This window comes from Sus scrofa, chromosome X (genome assembly GCF_054392235.1).
Source record: "Sus scrofa isolate SSC_HxYL_T2T_F1_AM1 chromosome X, Sscrofa_HxYL_maternal_Yorkshire_Landrace_v2.0, whole genome shotgun sequence".
Lineage (NCBI taxonomy): Eukaryota > Metazoa > Chordata > Mammalia > Artiodactyla > Suidae > Sus > Sus scrofa.
The window spans coordinates 49196942-49220935 of NC_139401.1; the positions used below are offsets into that span (position 1 = coordinate 49196942).

Sequence of the window (23994 nt, forward strand, 5' to 3'; positions counted from 1 at the left end):
AGAGGCTGGTATAAACACGAGCCCGAAAGGGCGCTATGGGTTTTGCTAAGAAACGCGGGTGCAGTTTGAGATGGGAAGACAGCATTTTCTGCCCTCCTTCCGGAAGCGCAGCAGCATGTGTGCCCTCGGGTCGGACCCCAGTAAGTGCTCCTTGTGCTTCCCACTTTCCATATTGAGAAACCAGGCTCAGAGAGGCCCAGCGACCCAAGTGGCCTCACCCAGCTAGCGACAGGCTGACCTGGCACTCCGTGCCTGGAATTCGGAAGTCTAGCCCAGCTTCTATCCACAAGACCACAGCTGCCCCAGGCCCCGGCCCTGGAAGGAACCAGGCCAAACACTGAGCCCGCATCCAGGCTTGCCATGGCTCAGACACACAAGCGCCTGATTGTCCTGGCCTCTCCAGCGGGCACCTGGAAGGCCTCAGGGGCAGCGTGTTTGCACCACACACAGCGAAGGGGCCTGACAGGGGGAGCAGAGAGCGGACCCCGTGGAGCAATTCCCACACCTGGAAGGACCCACCTAGAGCAGGCAGGGCGGAGGGAGAGCTGGGGTCTCTGTCTGTGTCCTCCCAGATGCAGAGCTCAAGCTTCGGCAGGGAACAGAAAAACCTTGCTTGTTTGGCACAGATGCTGACAGGGCAGGGGAGCTGGGGTGGATCTGTTGCTCAACCCGAAGAGGGGAGGGTGCCTCAGTCTTGGGGCCTGCTCATGGGTTGCTGGCGTCAGAAGACCTGGGCCCAAATCCCGCTCGTTCGATCCACTGGCTCTGTGGCCTTGGGTAGTCCATGCCGCGTGCCTGTCTGCGCCTCAGCGTCCTGATCTGTAAAGCGGGGATGCTGACATCCACCTCCCAGGACTGCTGTGAGAGGAAGGTAATGCCCGGTACAGATCCTGCTGCGCCACACAAGCTGCAGGAAGAGTGGCTGGGGAAGCAGATGTTCCCAGTGTGTCCGGGGGCCCTAGAGATGGATAATGGAGGGGAACACAAAGGGAACCAGTGTCTTCTGGCCACTTCCATTGCGCTCCTGGCAGACAGAGACTGTGGGCTAGAGAGCTCTGTTATCACTGACCTAGGGGTCACGCTGGGGAAGAGGGGCTTAGTGTACCCCAGACCACACTGGCAGAGCTTAGGGGAGAGGCACGGGGAGGGCAGGGCTGAGAAGCACTGTGCAAAAGTGGGGTGGGGGGGGATGGAGGGTAGATGATGGATGAGTGGAACCGCACTACAGGGTGTGAATGCGGGCGCCTGTGGTGGGGGGCGCGGTGGCGGGGGGCGCGCGCGGGGCGGGGGTTGGATCAGACCGGCAGGAGAAAACGCCCCCCACCCTGCCCACCCCCTCGCGGAGTCGCATGCGCACTGGGGACCTGGTGGAAAGGGCTTTTGTTGGGAGAGCTGGCGGGCTGGAGGGGTCTGCGCATGCGCAGCCTGCCCGGCCGCGGGGGTGCGCGGAGAAAAGGGGCGGGGTGGTCGGAGCTGCTGTGCTGGCAGCAGGAGGCGAGGGCGCGGCTGCGGGGTTCCTGGTGCTGAGGACGGACGCCATTGGAGCCCCAGGGAAGGTAAGGATCCAGCCCCAGACAGGACCGCGGGAGGGCCAGCGGGGCGCGGTACCCTGCGCCCTTTCCACCCTCCACCCCCGCCCCCGGATCTGAACAAAGCCCAAGCCCGCAGAAGCCGAGCCCCCTTAGACCCGCGCTCTAGATGGGAGCCGCCAGCAGCCCGGACACCCCACGCAGGCTCCTCGATCCTAGCCACGCTTAGACCGGAGCTCCCCATCGGAACCCCCCTTAGCACACCCGGTGCTCCGTGCTGAGCTTCCTTAGAGCAGAGGCCCCACCTCCAGCCCCAAGCACTCTGAGATCCCTCCAGCAGAGCTGACCTCTCTGCCCCCTTCCTGGGGTTGCGGTCCTGGCATTTGCGCTCTCCAGCACTCCTCACCTAGTCCGAGGACCCCACCCCGTCCACGCGAGCGCTCGCTCCTCTATGACCCCAACCTAGACCGTAGTCAGCTGAAGCCTTCCACCCAGACCTAGTCAGAGGGTCCTTGGGATTCATTTTCCCAGAGCTTCCTGGGGTCCCTGTTGTCTGAGCCCTCTCATGGCATTTGCTCCCCACCCTCCTGGCCCCCTGCTCCAGCCCTGAAATCCGGGCGCGTTATTTTTCCCCCTCTCAACACATGTCCTCTGGGACGCTTTAGACCCAAGCCCGCCAGTCCACCCCCTGCTCACATGTCGCCAGTGGGATGGGGAGCCTGCCTGTCCCAAACTCCCTTTTGAGTGCAGAGTCTCCTCCGACCTCCCCTATCCTTCGAGGGCCCTGTCTCCGAAGGCATCTACCCCAGCAGCCCTCAACACCCCCACCCCGCCCCGCCCCGCCCCATTCCCCTCCTGCTGCCTGGTAACCTGATGATTGCAGCCCCCCACCTCCTGAGAGGTCCCGCCTCCCGCTGGCTGGACCCCTCCCCCTCCGCCTGAGGAGGGCTCCCCCTCCCTCTCAGGCTGAGGTCTCTTCTCCTTGGGCCCCCCCCCCCCCCAGCATGGCTGAGGGAAGCTACCGCATGGAACCAGAAGGCTACAGTGTTGAAGACATGGACGAGGGGAGCGATGAAGTCGAGGAGGAAGAGATGGTGGAAGGAAACGACTATGAAGAATTTGGTGCTTTTGGAGGCTACGGAGCCCTCACCAGCTTTGACATCCGTATCCTCAGAGCCTTTGGGAGCTTGGGTCCAGGCTTTCGCATCCTAGCGGTGAGGCCCCTCGTTGGCCCCCTGCTAGCCCTGGGCCTTCTCCCCTGTGACTTCAGGGAGGATGGGAGGAGGGGGGTGGCTGAAGGCTGGGGGTGGGGCGGGGTGGGAGAGGGGCGTGGGGGTGGGGGTGGGGGTGGAATGGGCAAGAACAGCCCAGCTTCTCCAAACCTTCCCTCTTGTGCTGGGGGAAAGGGGCTTTGGAGGGTCTGGGGGCTGGTCGGGGGCTGGCCGCTGGGAGGAGCTGGGGCAGCCCAGAGTGAGTGTGCCTAGAGCTGTGTGCCTTCCCCTGCCTTCCCCGGTCTTGCAGAATGAGCCCTGGGAACTGGAAAACCCTATGCTGGCCAGGACTCTGATGGAGGCATTTCAGCTGGATTCAGAAACACTTGCCAGTGAGGCGGCGGCCCGTGCTGCCAACGTAGCCCGCGCCGCCTCCTCCAACCGTGCCGCTCGGGCCGCTGCCGCCGCTGCCCGTGCCACCTACAGTCAGGTGGTCCCTAACCACTCAGGGGCCACAGACCAGGCCTCAGCGGGCGATCCCCAGCCCATGACCTACGCTGCCGCCGCCGAGGCTCGGGCAGCCACCCCTGAGAGGGGCCTCGCCTCTCCGCACAGCTCCCAGATGCTGGCCAACAGCGAGAGGGCCGCCCCGGGGGCTCCAGCGGCCTCGTCCCCACAGCCCCAGACATCCTCCCAGGCCCAGGGGGCTGCGACCGAGGGCCCAAGTACGGCCTGCGCTTTCCCCCAGGCCCCGGGTGCCAGAGACATGGATGCCACCCGTCCCAAGGCAGCTTTCCTGGGTCAGAACGACGTCTTTGATTTCACGCAGCCGGCAGGTGTCAGTGGCATGGCCTTCCCACGCCCTAAGAGACCCGCCCCTGCCCAAGAGGCTGCCCCAGAGGGTCCCAGTGGTGCCTCCGGGGGGGCCCAGGCAGCCTCTGCCGGGGAGGGGGCAGCCACCCGCCCCAAGACGACCAAGTCTGGGAAGGCTCTGGCCAAGACTCGGTGGGTGGAGCCTCAGAATGTGGCGGCAGCAGCTGCTGCCAAGGCCAAGATGGCCACGAGCATCCCTGAGCCTGAGGGTGCAGCTGCCACCTCTCAGCAGAGTGCGGAGCCCTGGGCCAGGATGGGAGGCAAGAGGACAAAGAAGGTGAGCCCTCCCTGCTGCTGTCTCCAGCCCCCTCTGCTCCCCTGCTTTCTCTGCCCTCTGCTCTCTCTGCCTCCTTGGCTGCCCTCCCCACCCCTCTTCTTCTCTCAGCTCGTGCATGTCCCTCCCAGGCTTGTTTCCTAGCATGGTTTTCCTCCACGTAGTGGCTCTCCTTGGGCCGGGAGGGACTAGCGGTTGGCTCCGTGCCTGGCCCTTAGGAAGCCCTGGGCACGTGCCATCCGCTGGTCCTACTACCCTTATTTCGAAGCGCGTGCTCTGTCTGGGTAAGAGGTGTGCTGGGCGCCTTGGTGCGGGGAGCCTGGCAGCCCTGAGTTTCTCCTCCGTCTGATGCTACAGTCCAAGCACCTGGATGACGAATATGAGAGCAGCGAGGAGGAGAGAGAGCCTCCTGTGGTCCCGCCGACGTGGAGGGCATCGCAGCCCCCACCGACGATGGGCCGGGCGCAGATGGCTCCTCGGCCCCCCACGGCCGTGAGGTCCCAGGTACCCTCAAGGCACGTACTGTGTTTGCCACCCCGCAACGTGACCCTTCTGCAAGAGAGGGTAAGAAGCCTGCCCTTCCCCCATCTCCCTCCTCTCCTGCCTTGCTGGTCCGTTCTTCGAGGTCACCCACGCCTGGGTCTCCCCGTGTGCTCCTCCTTCTCCAGGCAAATAAGTTGGTGAAATATCTGATGATTAAAGACTACAAGAAGATCCCCATCAAGCGTTCAGGTGGGCAACCCTCAGGGCCGGGAGCTCTGCCCTTCCGTCCTGCCCCAGCTCTGCCCTGTGGGCCTCCCATCAGATGCCCTCGCCCGTCGGGCCCTGGCTGACGGCTCCGTGTGCAGGGTGTGGGGGTCTCGCCTGTGCTCTGCTCGCTGGGCGGCCGGCGGGGCTGAGCGAGGGGCGGAAGCTCTGAGGCCCCAGCTCAGCCCCGGTGCTTTGCCCACCCCTCCCCTCCCCTCCCGCAGACATGCTGAAGGACGTCATCCGAGAGTACGACGAACATTTCCCCGAGATCATTGAACGGGCAACATACACTCTGGAAAAGGTGGGCGTGGAGGCGGGAGCTGGGGGCAGGCAGCTCTGTGGAGCAGGAGCAGCAGGGAAGCCCTGCACCCTCAGTCCCTGGAAGCCCAGAGGCAGTACCTCCCGCTCTGGACAGAGGGAAGCCCTCCCTGGCCTCTCCGCCTGGGAGCTTCCTCTGCCTGCCCTCTGCCCTCCTTCCTCCCTCTAGTGCTCTCTGCGGGTCTGTCCTCTCCTGAGGTGGGTGCCAAAGCCCCAGCGGGCGTCAGCACTCCCAAGGGCGCCTCCCCCTCGGCCCCGCCCCTTCCGCGCCCCCACCCCCCACCCTGGGCTCCAGGGTGTGGGCTTTCCCACGGAGGAAACCTTCTACCAGGGAATTGAGTGACTGCCTACGGGACACCCAGCATGGACGTCTGATGTCACATTCTGCTTTCTCCCCCACGTAGAAGTTCGGGATCCACCTGAAGGAGATCGACAAGGAAGAACACCTCTACATTCTCGTCTGCACACGGGATTCATCAGCCCGCCTCCTGGGAAAGTGCGTGGGGGCAGGAGCAGGAGAGTGGTGGCCTTGCTTGGTGGTGCCTCCCCACTCCCCTGGCAGAGAAAGCAGAGAAAGGGGAAAGGGGGTTTAGGGGGCCCTGCACGCTCCCACCCCCAGTCAGCAGTGCTGAGCAGTTAAGGGCTGCAAGGGGCAGCAGCCTGGGCAGCTTTGCTCCCTGGGTTTCGGGCCTGCCCACCCTCCCCCACCCCCATCTTCTCAGGAAAGCAAGCTGCTTGTCTGCCTCTCCCTGCTCAGGTCCTGGCCAGGGCTTGGCAGAGTGGTCCTCGGGGGCGGGAGCAGGGGGCCCCCAGTCCAGTTGCGTTCCGGACGCCACACGCGAAGGGCAGGGAAGGTGTGGACCCGCCTCTTGACACAGCGAGTTGCCAAGCCTTGGCTCCCTGCCTGACCCCATCCTCGGCGGAGCCTTGGGAGGAGGTTGTTGGCATCCCCATCTGATGGAGGAAGGGCCCTACTCTCAGGTCGGGGAATGAATTGCCTGGACCAGGTAGCGAGCCATGCGGAGTAGGAGGAGCTGCCCCGTAGCCCAGCCGGCCGTCTGAGATAGGCTGGCAGGGAGAGCCGGCTGTAGCCGTCAGGCAAACAGCTGCTGGATGGGACCCCTCTTTCTACCCCTCAGGACCAAGGACACTCCCAGGCTGAGTCTCCTCTTGGTGATTCTGGGCATCATCTTCATGAACGGCAACCGTGCCAGCGAGGGTGAGTGGCTGGCCCTGCAGCTGGGGGCTGCCCGGCGTCTCCCCTCCCTGTGCTAAACTCTTGTACCTCATCTCCCCTCGCAGCTGTCCTCTGGGAGGCACTCCGCAAGATGGGACTGCGCCCCGGGTATGATTGGGGTCTCTCGGCTCCCACTCCTCAGTGTGTCCTTGGGCACAGGAGGCCCCAGGATGGCAACGGCCTGGTGGTCTGTGCGGGGAATGGCGTCCCCGACTAGGTAGAGAGCAAAGGGAGGGTCCTCCCGAGGCCCCTGGGGAAACAGCCCTGAGCTCCGAGCCTCTGCTCCACGTGCCCTCTCTGTTGCCAGATGAGAGCTAAGAGAAACCGTTGGAACCGGGGGCTCCGTCAGACCCCTGCCTGGGGCATCACTGACAAGCGGCCGTCTGGCCTCTGCCGCCTGCCCAGGGGTCCGTGGGGACGCCACGCAGGCTGGGAAGCTCTCGGTCCTGCCAGAGGGTGCTCCTGCCCACCCCGGGCACCGCCACCGTCTCTAGTCATGGGTTCCTTTCCTTGCCCTCAGGGTGAAGCACCCATTCCTTGGCGATCTGAGGAAACTCATTACAGAGGACTTTGTAAAGCAGAAGTGAGTATTGACTGAGGTCACTTGGCCTCCCACTCAGGCCTTCCTCGTGTGCTGGTCTGGCCGAGGAAGCCATTCCCCCCCTCCTAACGCCAGAGGGATGTATGAGTGTCTGGTGTGAGTGTGGCCAGGCGGGAAGGGGGCCTGAGTGTTGGTGCAGGGCAGTTCTAGGGAGGCTTGGGGAAAGGGAGCCCACACAGACTGGAAACACAGGACAGGGGTGGTACAGCCACCATCTGGTCTGGTACTAGCCCTGCACTCACCTGCCCTCTAGGCTGTAGGCGCACTTCCCCGGCTTTACCTCTCAGGAGCCTGGGCCTCAGTGGAAGTCTGAGCACGGCCCCGACTCATACAGAGCCCATCTGGGCTCTTTCCAGCTCAGGCCCACACCAGCCTTGGTGTTTGGAGATCTCACGCGCCCTCGTGCCCACATGCCCACGCACCGCCCTCCCCTGCCACACGCACAATAAATGGTCTGGAGGGCGTGCCTGGAGTGCACTGCCCTTAGTTGACTCTTTCTTCCCTGACAGTCATTCTCTGGGGAGGACTGTCCCAGGGCCCAGCCAGGCCACAGACGAGCCCCTTGGTGGAGTGTGCTCAGAGCAGGGGGCCGGAAGAAGTGGCTCCTCTGTTTCTAAGACACCCAACAAGGATCTGGGTTATTGTGACAAGGGGCAGTAATCGCGTGGCCTGGCTGTACATCAAGACCCTACTCGTGTGCCCCTGTCCCTCCACAGGGCTGCAGGGTAGGACTGGCGGGCTAAGCCTTTGAGGGCATCAGTATCAGGGCTAGCAACCCCCACCCCGACCCCCCAGCAAGGCGAAGGCTGGAGGCCAGGGCAGCCCCCTTTCAGGAGCCGAGCTGTAGCCTCCAGGCAGGAAGGCTCCACCTGGGAGCCACTGGGGCAGCAACTGGCCTCCCTGGCTGCAGGCAGAGGTTGATTTCCTCTCTCACTCAGGTACCTGGAATACAAGAAGATCCCCAATAGCAGCCCACCCGAGTACGAGTTCCTCTGGGGCCTGCGAGCCCGCCATGAGACCAGCAAGATGCGCGTGCTGAGATTCATCGCCCAGGTGAGGCAGAGCCGCTCTTCTGGCTGGCGCTCCCCCCCACCCAGCGTGTGGGTTCCTCGATGCCAGCCTTCTGCTGCTCTTTGTCCAGTGAGGATGCTGAGGCTGAGACAGGTTCCTAAGACACTCACGCAGGTTCACGGGCATAGTGAGTAGCGAGGGGCTGGGGGCCACTCCCGGATCTGGCCCAGACGAGTAAGAGCCCGATTCCAGGCGTGCTGCTCCTTATAGCGCTCAGGAGGGTGTGTGGCGGGGAGCAGGGGCTCGGCGAGGGTCGGGTAGCTGTTCCTATGGCTGCACTTATTCCATCGCAGTATCAGAACCGAGACCCCCGGGAATGGAAGGCTCATTTCTTGGAGGCTGTGGATGATGCTTTCAAGACGATGGATGTGGATATGGCCGAGGAGCATGCCAGGGCCCAGATGAGGGCCCAGATGAACATCGGGGATGAAGCTCTGATTGGACGGTGGAGCTGGGACGACATACAGGTGGAGCTCCTGACCTGGGATGAGGACGGAGATTTTGGCGACGCCTGGTCGAGGATCCCCTTCGCTTTCTGGGCCAGATACCATCAGTACATTCTGAACAGCAACCGTGCCAACAGGAGAGCCACTTGGCGGGCTGGCGTCAGCAGTGGCACCAATGGTCCGGCCAGCACCAGCATGCTCGATGGCCCTAGCACCAGCTCCACCATCCGGACCAGAAACGCCGCCAGAACCAGTGCCAGCTTCTTTTCCTGGATCCAGTAAGGTGGGGATCCATACAAGAGACTCTGAAATTGAGGCGGGGGGTGTGCCGAGGGTCGGTGATGCGTCAGGGGAAGGCAGGCCCCGGGGTGGGTGGCGTGCGGGAACGAGGAACGCGTGACTGGACACTCCGTTTGCCCTTTCTGGCCCTCCCGTTTCACGCTTCGGATGCTTCTGTTTTGGCTCTTGTGTCTCACGTGCCCAGGCAGCGCTGACGAGCTGCAGCGGTCCCCCAGCCAGCCGGAGTGCCTCTTCAGCCCCCTCCCCGACAGCACTCTAGGCAGCTTCTCCCAGTCCATGGAAGATGGCATGCAAGATGAAGCTCTCTCTGCCCTTCCTGCTTTCGTGTGTGCTTTTGTCGTGCCGTCGTGTTTTTGGTATCAGTGTTACATTAAAGTTGCAAAATCAGAGGGGCGTTTCCTCCTTTTCCGGGGCAGGGGTGGTTCAGAGTGGCCCGTGGTCAGACCCTCTGGGACAGGCGGAGGCCACCGCTGCCTAAAAGGTTGGGTGGGTGTGGGCTGGGCACTGGGAGGCTTGGAGCTGAACATGGAGACCACGAGTTTCCAGAAGCTCCAGTCCACGCAGTTTCATGATTCCCTGCATGGTGTGGCCCCAGTTTGATACCAGCAGGGGTTTCCAGGAGAAGGGATGGGGTGGAGGGCTAGGAGCTGGGGCCCCTGGCCCATCTTCCCTACCCCGCCAAGGGACAGCATGCACAGACACCCACCACCACCACCTTCCTCCTCCTCCATCCCATCTTTGGGGTCACTGTCCATTCCCCCCCTCATCCACACAATTTTAGGACCTCGTTGGGTCTTAAGGACGATGATTAGGTGGGCCTCCCAGTGACATCCTCACCTCTACTGACTGCAAGCAGAGGAAGAAGCCGTTATTGCCCAGAGAGCCGATTTAATTGAAAACAAAGCTACATACTCACCTGGAGAGCCCATGGCCCGGGACCGCAGCCAGAAGCCTTTTGGGATGCTCCAGGGCTCTGCACTGGAAGCAGGGCTCTCCCGGTGAGGCCAAGGCCAGCCTAGATGCAGGTGTCTCCACGGGCTGGGTGATCCCCACGGGGGTTGGCACTAGAGCTTCCGCTCCCCAGCTGGACAACAGGGCGGAGACACTGTGAAGGAAGGGCTCGGTAGCAGGAAAGGGCTTGTATGAGGCTTTTTCCAGGCTCCTTCATGTCCCCAGCTCGGAGGATAAGGCCCAGGTTAAGAGGAGGGAGAGTCGTGTAAGGAACCGTTCCCGCCCGTGGCTTGCCCCTTTGCCCCCAGAAGAGGTGATCCCCTCTCGGCCAGACCTGAATCCTGGCCCAGACCAAGGCACACCATTCGCCAGGCCCAGTGGAAAACAAAGATCCCAGTCACCTTGCTCAAAAGTTACTAAGAATTCCAAGGGAGCAACAGCAGAGCCTGAACCACAGGTGCAATCCTTCTGAGGGTCGGCCTGGGGCGCGCCCCCCCCCCCCCGCCAAGAAGCTGGCTCTGTATGGACCCCTCCCTTAAGATGGGCTTCAGGTGGGTTTCTACCTTATTGGCCGGTGCCTTGATTTCTGCCTCCCTGGCTGCTGGTCCACCCTGGGTCCCGTGGACCATGTGTGATTTGGGCAGAAATTCAGTTCCCTTTCAGGTGCGGGCTTCCAGATTTCCGGTCTGGGATTTGGGTGCCCGGCCTTGGCACGATGAATGACACGTGTATGTCTCTGGCACCGTCACCCTGGGGCCTCCCGGCACCTGCTTGTGCACTTGCCTTCTCATGGATGAGGGTGGGCGCTCACCACAAGCCACAGGCGTAAGCTTGAGCACTGTGTGCACAGGGCACTTGACACATGGCGGCTCCTCTGGAGAGGAGGAGAGAACAGCCCCCAGAGACAGGGCGCTGGGGATGACGCCACTTCCCAGGGCCTCCAGGCTTGCAGCCCCCTCCCCTTGCAGCCCCTTCCCTATGGTGGTCCTCACCTGGGCCTTGTTCCCCCACACACACTGTGGGGGCAGTGCTGAGAGCAGGGTGGGCAGGGAGGAAGAGAGCTGAGAGAAGCCTGGGGAGCAGGGAGGAAGGAGGGCCCTGGGGAACCCAGACAGACAGCGGGTCCCCCAGAAGTTGAGGATGGTCACCTTGGGGGGCGGCTGGACTCACTCACAGAACAAACCTGAGTCCAAGACAGGTTTCCCTCCCAGCCGCAGCCTCAGCCCTTCCACCACAAAGGCCCACAGTGGGTCTCAGCAAGTGTTTCCCGAGGCCCTACTATGCACCAAGGCCTTGGCTGGGGTGTGTGTGCACCTTTGCAGCTCCCACACAGCCTTCTCCCCAGCCTAGGCCTGTGCCCTCCGACCCCTCCCCTCCAACACTTGTCGATGAGCAAGCATTTCCCGATTCACTTGCTCTGCTTACTCGCCATGATGCATGAAGCTGTGGTGAATATTCACACACGCGGTCACTCGTGGGGCCTTGATTGCACTCTCCAGACAGCCCTGACAGGAGGGGGTGATCAGGCCCGCCCCACGGAGGAGGACACTCGGGCTCTGAGAGGGAAGACACTTGCCCTAAGGGCCACAGCCAGGAAGCGGCAGTGCTGGGCCTCGGAATCCAGGGTTCTTTGAGGCCAAATCTGGCCTCTGCCCACTGTCATCCGCTACTGCTGCCTTCAGGGGGCTTGCAGGGTCAGGGGGCCCTACGCCTCACCACTCTCTGAAGACACCTACCCTCCAGCTCACCCGGGCAGTCCATATAGCTCCCCATCTCCCTTCGCTGAGCCACAACCCCAACTCTCACGGCGTCCCTGACCCCGAGATCCATCCGAGGCTTTGAAGGCCTGCCACTGCCCACCCAGCCTCCTGACAGCCTCACTCCAGTGTCCTGGAGGGGCCAGCACTTCAGCATCCACATCAGAGATGGACTCTCACACCTGAGGGGGGACACACCAGTCCCTTTTTGAGCCAGTTGCCCTAGTCTGAAGGTCAACACACACAGGTAATTTACTGTGAAACACTTGACCCACCCACGAGTCACCAGGTTCAAAACCGAAATGGGGGGTCCACACCCAAGGACCGCATGAAGGAAGGAAAGTGAAAGATCAAGGATGCTGAGAATCGATGTGGACAGGGAGCAAAGGAACTCCCCTCGCTGTCCATGGAAGCCTTCCTTTGTACCAGGCCTCTGGACGAGGGGAGGGAGCAGAGCTTGTGCATGCTTCAGGCAGCCTGGGGGGAAGAGGTATCAGCGAGCAGGTCTAACCAGGGGAAAGGAAGCCTTCTGCAGGCAGAGAGGGAAGACGTGGGAAGATGTGGTGTCACTATGAGCAGCCCACTGCTTTTAGCCAGCCTTCTGAGAGAGCTGAGAACCAGATATCCTGTGCCTTTGGGCAAGGCAGCAGCTACAGATTTTCTTTCGCTTGTCTCTGAAGCTCTCTAGGTCCCTGTGGGTCCCGACCCCTGGAATGAGGACCCAGAGGGGGAGCCCTGGCATCAGGCCACCTGCAAAAACTCTCCTCCTCTTGATTCCTTCCTGAACACGGGAGAAAATCAGCCCCCGGGCACAAGGTGGGGATGCAGGAGGGACAAGGGCAAGGACAAAACTCCACCCAGAAGAGTGTTCCCAGGAAATGGTGTCCAACCTCAGCTGGAGTTTCCCATGCTGGTCTGAAGCACACTTTGCTCTTCTGTGTGTGGGTGGGTTGTGGAGGACGGCTGAGGCTGGCCAGAGTCCCCTGCTTGCTGCCCAGAAGGAGAACACTGCATGACTGATAAGGCCCCGGAAAATGGTCATTATCACAGGTCCACGTTTTGGGGGTTGCTCATGTGCAAACTGAGTTCCAGCAAATTTGACTGCTAGTCAAGGTTTCTCTTTATCACTTGTGCTGAGGTTTCATTTGCAAACAAAAATGTGTCCATTTAAGGGGACAGCTCCTTAAGGAGTGGGCAAATGCTACCATCCAGGTAACCACCCCCTCAGTCAAGAAAGAGAGCCTAGCCATCACTTAATAAAGGTCCCTCATGCTGATCCCAGTGACTCCTTACCATCCACATCCAGCCTTAGGCCACCACGGGTGTAACCTATATCGCTTCTAGGTTAGAATTCTCTTTCCTAGAGCCCGTTATACACATCACTGTGCAACACGTAATCTTTTGCGTCTGCCCTCCCCACCGCGCCGCTTCAGTGCTTTGGCAATTCATCCATGCTGTGGCACAAGTCAGGAGATTAAATCAAAACTTTCCCACCTCACAGAGGACCTGATTGTCTCTGTGGAAATCCCGCAGACATACCAAAATCTCCTAGAGCTAATATGTGAATGTGTCTAGAGTGCAAGGTACCAGGTGAAAACACAAACTCAATCATATTTGTATAGACTATCAAAGAAGAGTTGGAAAAACCTGTACATGAATGTTTACAGCAGCTCTGTTCACAATCAACAAAAACATGAAATAACCCAAATGTCCTTCAGCCAAGTGCAATATTTCCATATAGCGGAATATTATGCAGTGGTAGAAAGGAGCGAACCACTGGTGGAGTCAACCCCTGGGATGAAACTCTATGGCACTGCGCTTAGTGACAGAGGCCAGTTTCCAGTGACAGTTTAAATGACTCCACTTGTAGGATGGTCTTGAGGAGAGACTTCTATCATGACTGAGAGCAGATTGCTGGTGGCCTGGCCAGGTGTGGAGGTAGAGCATGACGACAAAAGCATAGCCCTGCGGACTTCCTGGGGGTTGTGGAAGTGTTCTGAATCCTGATTGTGATGCTAGTTACAAGAATCTAGACCTGCGACACAATTCCTACAACTGGATGTCCAGAAGGAGTCTAGGTCACTGAACATGAATTTAAAAATAAAATGAAAGAAATAGTGATGAAATAGTCTTTTTCAATCACACCAAATGCATCTCTTTAGGGTGAAGGAAACAAGGACAAAGATAAGCTCAGGTCAACACAAACGGACGAAAGCCTATAGAAATGGTGACTATGTAGGGAGAAAAAGGGTTTCTAAGGAATCACTTTCTTTAAACTTTGACGGAATGTTTTAAAGACTAATAACAATGCCTTATCTGGGATGTAATATATGTGTCAACGAAATGTGTGGAAACGAAAGCAAATGGATGTGATTATAAAAATAAAGGCATACTGGGTAAAGAATCTTATTATTTGAAGATGAAATGCCTAACTGTAAACCTGGAGAGTATAATCTCTACAAGAACCACCTAAATATAAAAAGGAATTAGTAATTAACAAGTACGTAGGGCAAAATGGAATCCCGAAAACTGCATCAGGAATGCAGAAGATGGCAAGGGAATTGGGTGAAAGAAACAAAATGACACAACAAATAAAACAAATACGCAAGAAGGAAGGAAGCAGGAAAGAAAGAATGAAAGGAAGGAAGAAGGAAGGAAGGAAGGAAGGAAGAAAAGGAAGAAAGGAAGCAGGCAACAGGCAAAGAAAGGAATCTACTTGAAAGGAGATGATGGATTTCAAGGCAATACTCTTTCTACTTACACCAAAAATAAATACTCTAAACTCCCAATAACATGCTGCAATTTCTAGGCGGGATGGGTGCATGGTACCATAATGTCCTGTTAAATAGAAACTCACTTTAATATAAGGACAGAGTATACGTTGAATGTGAAAGGATTGAAGAAGATGCAGTGTATGAAGATGAATCGTAAGGAAAAAAAAGAGCAGGGATAGTAACAGATAAGGTAGGTTTTAAGGTCAGGAGTGTTAACTAGTGATAAACAAGCATATTTAATAATGAACACAAGGGCTTATGACTCAGGAAAGCACAACGGATCTTAATGCCCTGGATTATGGGACTTTACATAAAAGGAAAACTGACTCACCTTAAAAGAGGTAGAGCAGACTAATGTATTTAAGAGTTGGAAATTTCAAACATTTCCTTCCTGAGATTTTGATATAGTGAATAGATAGAAGGTCAATAATATCAAAGAGAACTTCCACAACCCTATCAGCTACTTAGAACAATACATTCCACACCATAGCAGGAGAATACACACCCTCTTCAAAGGCACATGGGACTTGAACCAAGAATGAGCATATGGAGTTTCCCAGGCTAGGGTCGAATCAGTGCTACAGCTGCTGGCCTATGACACAGCCACAGTAACGCAGGATCCAAGCTATGTCTGTGACCTACACCACAGCTCCCGGCAACACCCGATCCTTAACCCACTGAGTGAGGCCAGGGATCAAACGCACAACCTCGCGGTTACTAGTCGGACACCTTTCCGCTGCGCCACAATGGGAACTCCACAGCGGGAGATTTTTAAAAGACTTCTCTCCGTAAATAATACAATGCACAAGTAAAAATTTGAAGAGACATGAGAGATTTGAAAGATACAGCGAACAAACTTGGAAATAGGTATTTATACCTTCATATCGGTGCACTCAACAACTGCAGGATACACAGTCTTTTCAAAAGCTAATGATCTTCACAAAAAAAAAAAAAAAAAGACCCCATGTTGACCATAAAGCAATTCTCAGCACATTAAAAGACAATGAAATAATAAAGAGGAGTTCCCGCTGTGGCACAGCGGGTTAAGGATCTGGTGTTGTCTCTGCCGCAGCAAGGGTTCAATCCCCGGCCTGGTGACGCTGTGGCACAGTGGGTTAAGCATCCGGTGTTGCCTCAGCTGTGGCAAATGTAGTCGCTGCGGCTCTGGACTGGCCACAAGTGTGGCCAAAAATTTGAAGAAAAGAAAGAAAAAAGAAATAATAAATTGTGTTATTATTCCCTGACCACAAGGTCCTTAAGCTATAAGCTAATAAACAGTGATAACTAGAAAATCCTCCATATATTTTTAAATTAGGAAATATCTTCCTAAATTATCCAGAGCGCAAAGAAGAAATCATCAATGACATTACAATATATTTTGAATGACTTATAATGAAGAGTTGTGGGATCCAGCTTAAGTACATACTACAAAAAGCAAAAGGAAAAACAATCAATGACATGGGCATCTATCGCAACGATGTAACGGGACAGCAGATTCCACTCAAAGAATGCAGAAGAAATGAAAAAGGAAAAAGAGCATTAATTCAAGATAAAATAGCCTAGGTAGGTTCTTGGTAAAGACACATCAATCGCCATCACCTTGGGTAGGCTCCAACAACAACAAAAACACAGCAAAGTCAATTTCCATATTTTCCATATTCTTTCTGATGACCTAACAATTAATTCCACAAAACTTTAAAGATGAAAGAATAGCAATCTTATATATTTACCTGGCACAAAACATAAGAAACAGAGATCACTTCCCTTCTTCTTCTATGAGGCCTAAACAGTATAAGAAATAAAATGTACAGGGCAATATTTCACGCAAACATAGACGGAAAAATCGTGAAGAAAACACTGTCAAAACCAATTCAGTTACAGGTTTCAAAAGGATAATACATCACAAGCAAGACAAGTCTACTCTAGAATCGAAGGAGTTCTTCGGCCCTTGAAAAATGAGTGTATCAACATATTAAAGAAACGAAATAGCATACTCCCTGCAGATGCAGAAAAAGCGCGGCAAGAATCTGATTTTTAAAAAATAATCACCCAAAGATATGGAGAAAAGGGAATCCTTGTGCCCTGTGTGTGGGAAGAAAATGGGTTCGGCCACTATGGAAAACCATATGGAGGGTCCTCAAAAATTTTAAAATAAAACTACCATTTGATCCAGCAATCCCACTTCTGGTATATATTCAAATGAAATGAAATCACTGTCTCAAAGCGATATCTGCACCCACATGTTCATTTTAGCATTATGCACAATAGCCGAGATGTGGAAACAACCCAAGTGTCCATCAACAGATGAATGAATAAAGAAAATACGAGATAATACAGATAATGGAATATTGTTCACTCATGACAGGGATGAGATCCTGCCATTTGTGACAATATGGATGGACCTCAAGGGCCTGATGCTAAGCGATATAAGTCAGAAGTAGGAAGAAAAATACTGTATGTTCTCACTTACATGGGGCATCTGCAAAAACCAAACTTGTGGAAACAGAGAGAAGAATGGTGGTAGCCAGGGGCTAGTGGATCATGTTTTTCAAAGACAACATCAGAGGCAATTCTTTTAACTAGAATTCTACTTAAAAGACAGATAGGTTCTGGGGATCTAATGTGCAGCATTGTGATTATAGCAAACAATGCTCTATTGCCTACTTGAAAGTTGTGGGGTAAATCTCACTGTGTTCTCACACTCAGACACACAGACACAGACACACAGACACACAGACACACACACACACACACACACACACACACACTCTCTTTAATTATGTGATGAAACAAAGCTATTAACTAACTTCGTCATGGTAATCATTTCACAATATACTCCTGTATATCATCACAATTTTACCCCTGAAACCCACACAATATTTTATGCCGATTATATATCAATAAATTTGGGAAATAACGGAAAGACGCAATGTAAAACTAAACATCCCTTTATGATACAACCTCATAGCAAACTAGGAATTAAAGTGAACTGCCTCAATCCAATTGGAGTATCTTTTAATTTTAGCAGATTAATTGAAATATAATTAACAGAATTCTAGAGATTTAAGGTGTACGTCTTGATTATTTTTAGGACCTTACTTAGGCTGGCCACCACTCCCAGGGTATAACTGACAAATAAAAATTGTGTACATTTCAGGCATACAAAGTGAAAATCATTGGACCATGAGTTTATAGAATTCTATATTCAAAGTACATAATGAGTTGTATAGATATTGTTAAATTGTAGTTGAAGCATCTAACAAATTTCTTTGCAATGTGGCAGTCCAGCTTACCCAACAACATTTATTTCTCCATCCATTGCTTCTTCTTTGTGCCTTTTCCACAGATTAATTGACTCCATGCGAGTGGGTTCTTTCTGGGTTCTCAGTTCTGTTCCATCGGTCTATATGTTTTCCTGCCAATACCACGCTGTTTTGAGTACCATAGCTTTATAATATAGGTTGAAGTCAAGGTGTTTGCAACTTCCAGCTTTGTTCTTTTTTTTTTCGATGATTTGCTTGGCCTATTTGTGGTCTTTTGTGTTTCCGTAACAAACATACTTATCAAAGCCAAAACATGGTGGGGAGAGAAAATTTAGGAGTTTGGGATGAACACATGCACCCCTCCATATATTAAATGGATAGTCAACGAGGACCTACCATATAGCACAGGGAAATCTACTCAATATTCTGTAATAACCTATGTGGAAAAAGAATCTAAAAAAGAAGGGATATATGTATATGCATAATTAAGTCACTCTGCTGTTTACCTGAAACTAACACAACATTGTCAATAAAATATACTCCAATATAAAATAAAAATTAAACTATAAAAAAGAAATTGAAACAGAACAGAGCAATGGAGGTATTCCGAGTTCATGCATGTCTGTATCACCTAAAAGAACCTACAAATTCAATGCAATTCCCATCAAAACCCCAAGGACATTTTCCACACAAGTAGAAAAAACGAATTCTAAAACATACATGGACTATCTTTTAAATGCCTACTCAAGAATTTGTAACAACCCATATGGGAGAAAAGAATGGATGTATTTGTATATATCTGACAGAGAGGGTTAGAGACCGCTGCTTTGGAGCTTTCCTCACTGCTGGCTCCTAAATCAGCTCAGTCAGATGGCACTCATCTCTCTGCATTCCACCCCCTAAGACTTTGTCTCCTCGTCCATCCTTTTTGTCCTTGTGGGGTTAGGCCCTGAAGTAAAAGTATCAAGCTGGTGATGGGGAGGAGAAAGAGATGGAGGAAAGAATGCGCAAGAGAATGGATGAGGGACATGAACGAAGGTGTCTCTGGGGAACATGGGAGCAGAAACAAGGATGCACTGACAAGGTGAAACAGAGTCCTACCTCGTTTGGTCTGTTCGTTAGTCAGATTCCAAGACGTGGAATCCTATCCCATTGGATTTCACATATATGCCTTTGAGAGTGGGCAGAACACCTGAGGTGAGAGTCCCATCATGCTGCAAACGATGGAAGAGGGTAGTTACCCCCAATGTTAAAGGGAAGGCAGTTGCCTCAGGAGGCCATAGGAGGAGGCTGGGTGGCAAAATGCCAAATGCCAATGGCATTTTCTCCACTGAGCCCACCATGAAAATTAGTCCCCTATTGTTCACATTCATCGCGCCTCGTCGTTTAGTTCCATAGCCCCTATCCTAATTTGCAGTGGAACAATGATGCTGGAGACTAATTCCTATGAGCCTGGAAGCTCCAAATACACAGCCTGTATTAGGCCAATAATAATTGAATAAATGTATTCTTAGCCGCGTCATACCTAGCTGGGTAGGGGAAGGGGTGGGAGGAAGAACAAAATAAGCAGAGAAGAAGGAAGGACAAAGAGCACAGCACAATGGAAAGCCAGCGTGAAAACCTAAGGAAGGAGAGAAGAGGTGGGGGATGGGGGAAGACTGGTGTGTGTGGGGAGGGGGGGCAAGTCGAATGACAGTGCAGGTAGGAGAGAGTGAGGAGGGAGAGGAGAGATGAGAGGGAGATGATGTATGTTGCAGGGATCACAGCACAGCCTCCCCCACAAGAATCCAAAGGGGCAGACAGCAGGATGCAGAGAATGACGTCTGTTTTTAATGTGTGTGTGCGCACATGCATGCACCTTTGTGTTTTCTGTGTCATAATAATTGCAGGGATCAATGTGCCTGTGGAAACAGTCAACTATGTCCATATAAGCACTTTGCTCAAATCTCTCTTCCCAAAGGCCTTTATGTCAGGACCACCTTTGCTTTCCTCCCACAGTCCAATGCATCACTCAGCGTCAGTTTCCATGGTAACCAAGGTATTGTTTCCTGTCACATCCAGGGAGGAAGGATGAGACAAAGAGAAAGGCACAGGAATGTGTGAGCTCTGTCTTCCTCTGAGGTACACAAGCTACTATTTAGGGATTTTTAAAGCACACTCTATTTAATTCTACCTTGCCCTGCGCCCACTGCCTGGTGGAGGAGGAGGATAGAAATGGTAGAGCAGCCCAGCATGAATCTAGAATTTCTACCCCTCACCATGCACCTACATGGTTGGGAGATGTAGGCTTCCTTGTCCCTCAGCCACCTTCTTACCAGCAATTTGTTTGACCTCCAAACCATGCCCATGGAATCCAGGACTCCTGCTATCCACCCCACTTCCCCTGTCCTCACCTCGTGGCCTCTATCATGTTATATGGATTCCCAGGAACCCCGATTTCCTAGCGCAAACCTCAGTTCCAGACAGGTTGCACAAGTGCTGCTCCCAGAAAAGGTCCATGATCCCAAGTAGGGGAATCACTCAGGACAGATAACTCCCTCCTCTCCTCCTTGGGCCTCTACCCAGACCATGAGACTGGTTGATAGGGCTCCCACTTCCCGCCCCACCCCTGTTCTACCAGGGCTTTGGGGAGGCTCAGAGGACAGAGGTCTCTGCCAGCCTTCTGGTCTGGGGAAGCAGCAGAACTATGCAAACACCACTTCTCTCCACCCCCTTACCCTAAATACCCAATTACCTCCTTTTCGGTTCAGAGACTGGACAAACACAGTCCCAGACAGGATGTGAGAAGTCCCAGGGAACCAGTTTGTGAGGAACGACACACAAATCCTGGGTGCATGTCCCCATCTACCTCTCCCTTCTCTCCCAGCATTTGACGATGTCTCAGCAAGTCCATTAGTCCAGCCCTACTGTCACTTCCTGGGTCCCATCCGCCTACCACCTCCTACGTACTGCAACCCCCCAGTCCACAAAATATCGACGGATTCTCATTTCCACTCCAATTGAATGACCCACACGAACAGAACCCGAAGGCTAGCCCATTCTCCTGACCTCAGGATCTTTTGCAGATGGCCCTCTGTCTTTGGAAAGGGGAGGGGGCTCATTTCCACTCCCTGTATCTACTTACCAGATACTTCTCTGTGTCACACTCCTCTCAGAGGATCCCAGATCTCTTGGATGCTGGCCTCTGCCTAGATGTCAGGGAGGAGAGCCCTTTGGAGTAGGACCAAAGAGGAACAGTAATGCAAGGAAGGAAGTGTTTTTTATTTTTATTTTTTTTTGTTTTAGCACTAGTTAATACTTTATGAAAACATACAATCTTGTTTAGAGTGAACAAATTAACGTATCTATAGGACTGTAAACAAAGTCCTGAATAAAGTTACAAATATCTATCATTAACAAACTAGAATATGTCTTCGACATAGCATTTATTTTTATTTTTTTTGTCTGGGTAGCTGCCTGTTTTAATTTATTTATTTATTTATTTATTTATTTATTTATTTATTTTGTCTTTTGTTTTTTTATTTCTTTTTTTTTTTATTTTCCCACTGTACAGCAAGGGGATAAAGTTATCCTTACATGTATACATTACAATTACTTTTTTCCCCCACCCTTTCTTCTGTTGCAACATGAGTATCCAGACAAAGTTCTCAATGCTATTCAGCAGGATCTCCTTGTAAATCTATTCTAAGTTGTGACTGATAGGCCCAAGCTCCCGATCCCTCCCACTCCCTCCCCCTCCCATCAGGCAGCCACAAGTCTCTTCTCCAAGTCCATGATTTTCTTTTCTGAGGAGATGTTCATTTGTGCTGGATATTAGATTCCAGTTATAAGGGATATCATATGGTATTTGTCTTTGTCTTTCTGGCTCATTTCACTCAGGATGAGATTCTCTAGTTCCATCCATGTTGCTGCAAATGGCATGATGTCATCCTTTTTTATGGCTGAGTAGTATTCCATTGTGTATATATACCACTTCTTCCGAATCCAATCCTCTGCCGATGGACATTTGGGTTGTTTCCATGTCCTGGCTATTGTGAATAGTGCTGCTATGAACATGCGGGTGCATGTGTCTCTTTTAAGTAGAGTTTTGTCCGGATAGATGCCCAAGAGTGGGATTGCGGGATCATATGGAAGTTCTATGTATAGATTTCTAAGGTATCTCCAAACTGTTCTCCATAGTGGCTGTACCAGTTTACATTCCCACCAACAGTGCAGGAGGGTTCCCTTTTCTCCACAGCCCCTCCAGCACTTGTTATTTGTGGACTTATGAATGATGGCCATTCTGACTGGTGTGAGGTGATATCTCATGGTAGTTTTGATTTGCATTTCTCTTATAAACAGCGATGTTGAGCATTTTTTCATGTGTTTGTTGGCCATCTGTGTATCTTCTTTGGAGAAATGTCTATTCAGGTCTTTTGCCCATTTTTCCATTGATTGATTGGCTTTTTTGCTGTTGGGTTGTATAAGTTGTTTATATATTCTAGAGATTAAGCCCTTGTCGGTTGCATCATTTGAAACGATTTTCTCCCATTCTGGAAGTTGTCTTTTTGTTTTCTTTTGGGTTTCCTTTGCTGTGCAAAAGCTTTTCAGTTTGATGAGGTCCCATGGGTTTATTTTTGCTCTAATTTCTATTGCTTTGGGAGACTGACCTGAGAAAATATTCATGAGGTTGATGTCAGAGAGTGTTTTGCCTGTGTTTTCTTCTAGGAGTTTGATGGTGTCCTGTCATATATTTAAGTCTTTCAGCCATTTGGAGTTTATTTTTGTGCATGGTGTGAGGGTGTGTTCTAGTTTCATTGCTTTGCATGCAGCTGTCCAGGTTTCCCAGCAATGCTTGCTGAATAGACTTTCTTTTTCCCATTTGATGTTCTTGCCTCCCTTGTCAAAGATTAATTGACCATAGGTGTCAGGGTTTATCTCTGGGTTCTCTATTCGGTTCCATTGGTCTGTCTGTCTGTTTTGATACCAGTACCACACTGTTTTGATGACTGTGGCTTTGTAGTAGTTCTTGAAGTCTGGGAGAGTGATGCCTCCTGCTTGGTTTTTGTTTCTCAGGATTGCTTTGGCGATTCTGGGTCTTTTGTTGTTCCATATAAATGTTTGGATTATTTGTTCTAGTTCTGTAAAAAATGTCATGGGTAATTTGATAGGGATTGCATTGAATCTGCAGTTTGCTTTGGGTAGTATGGCCGTTTTCACAATATTGATTTTCCCAATCCAGGAACATGGAATATCTTTCCATTTCTTTACATCTTCTTTGATTTCTTTGTTGAAAGTTTTATAGTTCTTGGCATATAGGTCCTTTACCTCCTTGGTCAGGTGGATTCCGAGGTATTTGATTTTGTGAGGTGCAATTTTAAAAGATGTCGTATTTTTGTATTCCTTTTCTAATGTTTCATTGCTGGTATGCAGAAATGCAACTAACCTCTGAATGTTAATCTTATATCCTGCTACTTTGCTGAATTTGTTAATCAGTTCAGGGAGTTTTGGGGTTGAGTCCTTAGGGTTTTCTAGGTATAGAATCATGTCATCTGCATACAGTGACAGTTTGATCTCTTCTCTTCCTCTATGGATGCCTTTTATTTCTTTTGTTTGTCTAATTGCTGTGGCTAGGACTTCCAAAACTATGTTGAAGAGCAGTGGTGAGAGGGGGCATCCCTGTCTTGTTCCAGATTTGAGTGAGAAGGCTTTCAGTTTTTCCCCATTGAGGATTATATTTGCTGTGGGTTTATCATAAATGGCTTTGATTATATTCAGGAATGTTCCCTCTATACCCACTTTGGCGAGGGTCTTGATCATGAATGGATGTTGAACTTTGTCAAATGCTTTTTCTGCATCTATTGAGATGATCATATGATTTTTGACTTTTTCTTTGTTAATGTGGTGTATGATGTTGATTGATATGCATGCATACGTTGAACCATCCTTGTGAACCTGGGATGAACCCAACCTGGTCATGGTGTATAATTTTTTTGATATGTTGTTGGATTCGGTTGGCTAAGATTTTGTTGAGAATTTTTGCATCTATATTCATCAATGATATTGGCCGATAGGTTTCCTTTTTGGGGGTATCTCTGCCTGGTTTTGGAATGAGGGTGATGGTGGCCTCATAGAATGTCTTTGGGAGTATTCCTTCTTCTTCAACCTTTTGAAAGAGTTTAAGGAGGATGGGCACCAATTCCTCTTTATATGTTTGATAGAATTCACCTGTGAAGCCATCTGGTCCTGGGCTTTTATTTGTAGGGAGTGATTTTATGACCTCTTCAATTTCATTTCTAGTGATCGGTCTGTTCAGTTGGTCTGTTTCTGCTTGATTCAGTTTTGGCAGGCTGTAAGATTCTAGAAAATTGTCCATTTCTTCCAGATTGTCAAACTTGTTGCCATACAGTTGTTCATAGTATTCTCTTACGGTTTTTTGTATTTCTGCTGTATCCGTTGTGATTTCTCCCTTTTCATTTCTAATTTTGGTGATTTGGGTTCTTTCTCTCCTCTTTTTAGTGAGTCTGGCCAGGGGTTTGTCAATTTTGTTCACCTTTTCAAAGAACCAGCTCTTGGTTTTATTAATTTTCTCTATTGTTTTTTGAGTCTCTATTTTATGGATTTCTTCTTTGATCTGTATAATTTCCTTCCTTCTGCTGA

The 23994-nt window shown here is 52.0% G+C and overlaps 1 protein-coding gene and 1 non-coding gene across 3 annotated transcripts; both read left to right on the forward strand.

Annotated features, from left to right (window-relative positions):
* The first annotated feature begins 720 nt into the window (after positions 1-720).
* Positions 721-8997, forward strand: LOC100523107 (melanoma-associated antigen D4). 2 transcript variants are annotated; one of them, XM_021081427.2, is made up of 13 exons: positions 721-871; positions 2533-2743; positions 3051-3890; positions 4245-4451; positions 4556-4619; positions 4859-4938; positions 5360-5451; positions 6095-6174; positions 6258-6300; positions 6713-6775; positions 7732-7846; positions 8158-8593; positions 8795-8997. In XM_021081427.2, exons 2-12 carry the CDS (start codon positions 2534-2536, stop codon positions 8590-8592), a joined length of 2229 nt encoding a protein of 742 aa, XP_020937086.1. In that variant the 5' UTR covers positions 721-871; position 2533; the 3' UTR covers position 8593; positions 8795-8997. The 2 variants fall into 2 exon arrangements, with proteins under 2 accessions (XP_020937086.1, XP_020937085.1); XM_021081426.2 differs by lacking the exon at positions 721-871 and adding an exon at positions 1441-1556.
* Positions 7361-7489, forward strand: LOC146394599 (small nucleolar RNA SNORA11). The gene has a single exon (XR_014835922.1). It is a non-coding gene; the product is annotated as a small nucleolar RNA SNORA11 (small nucleolar RNA).
* Positions 8998-23994: the final 14997 nt, after the last annotated feature.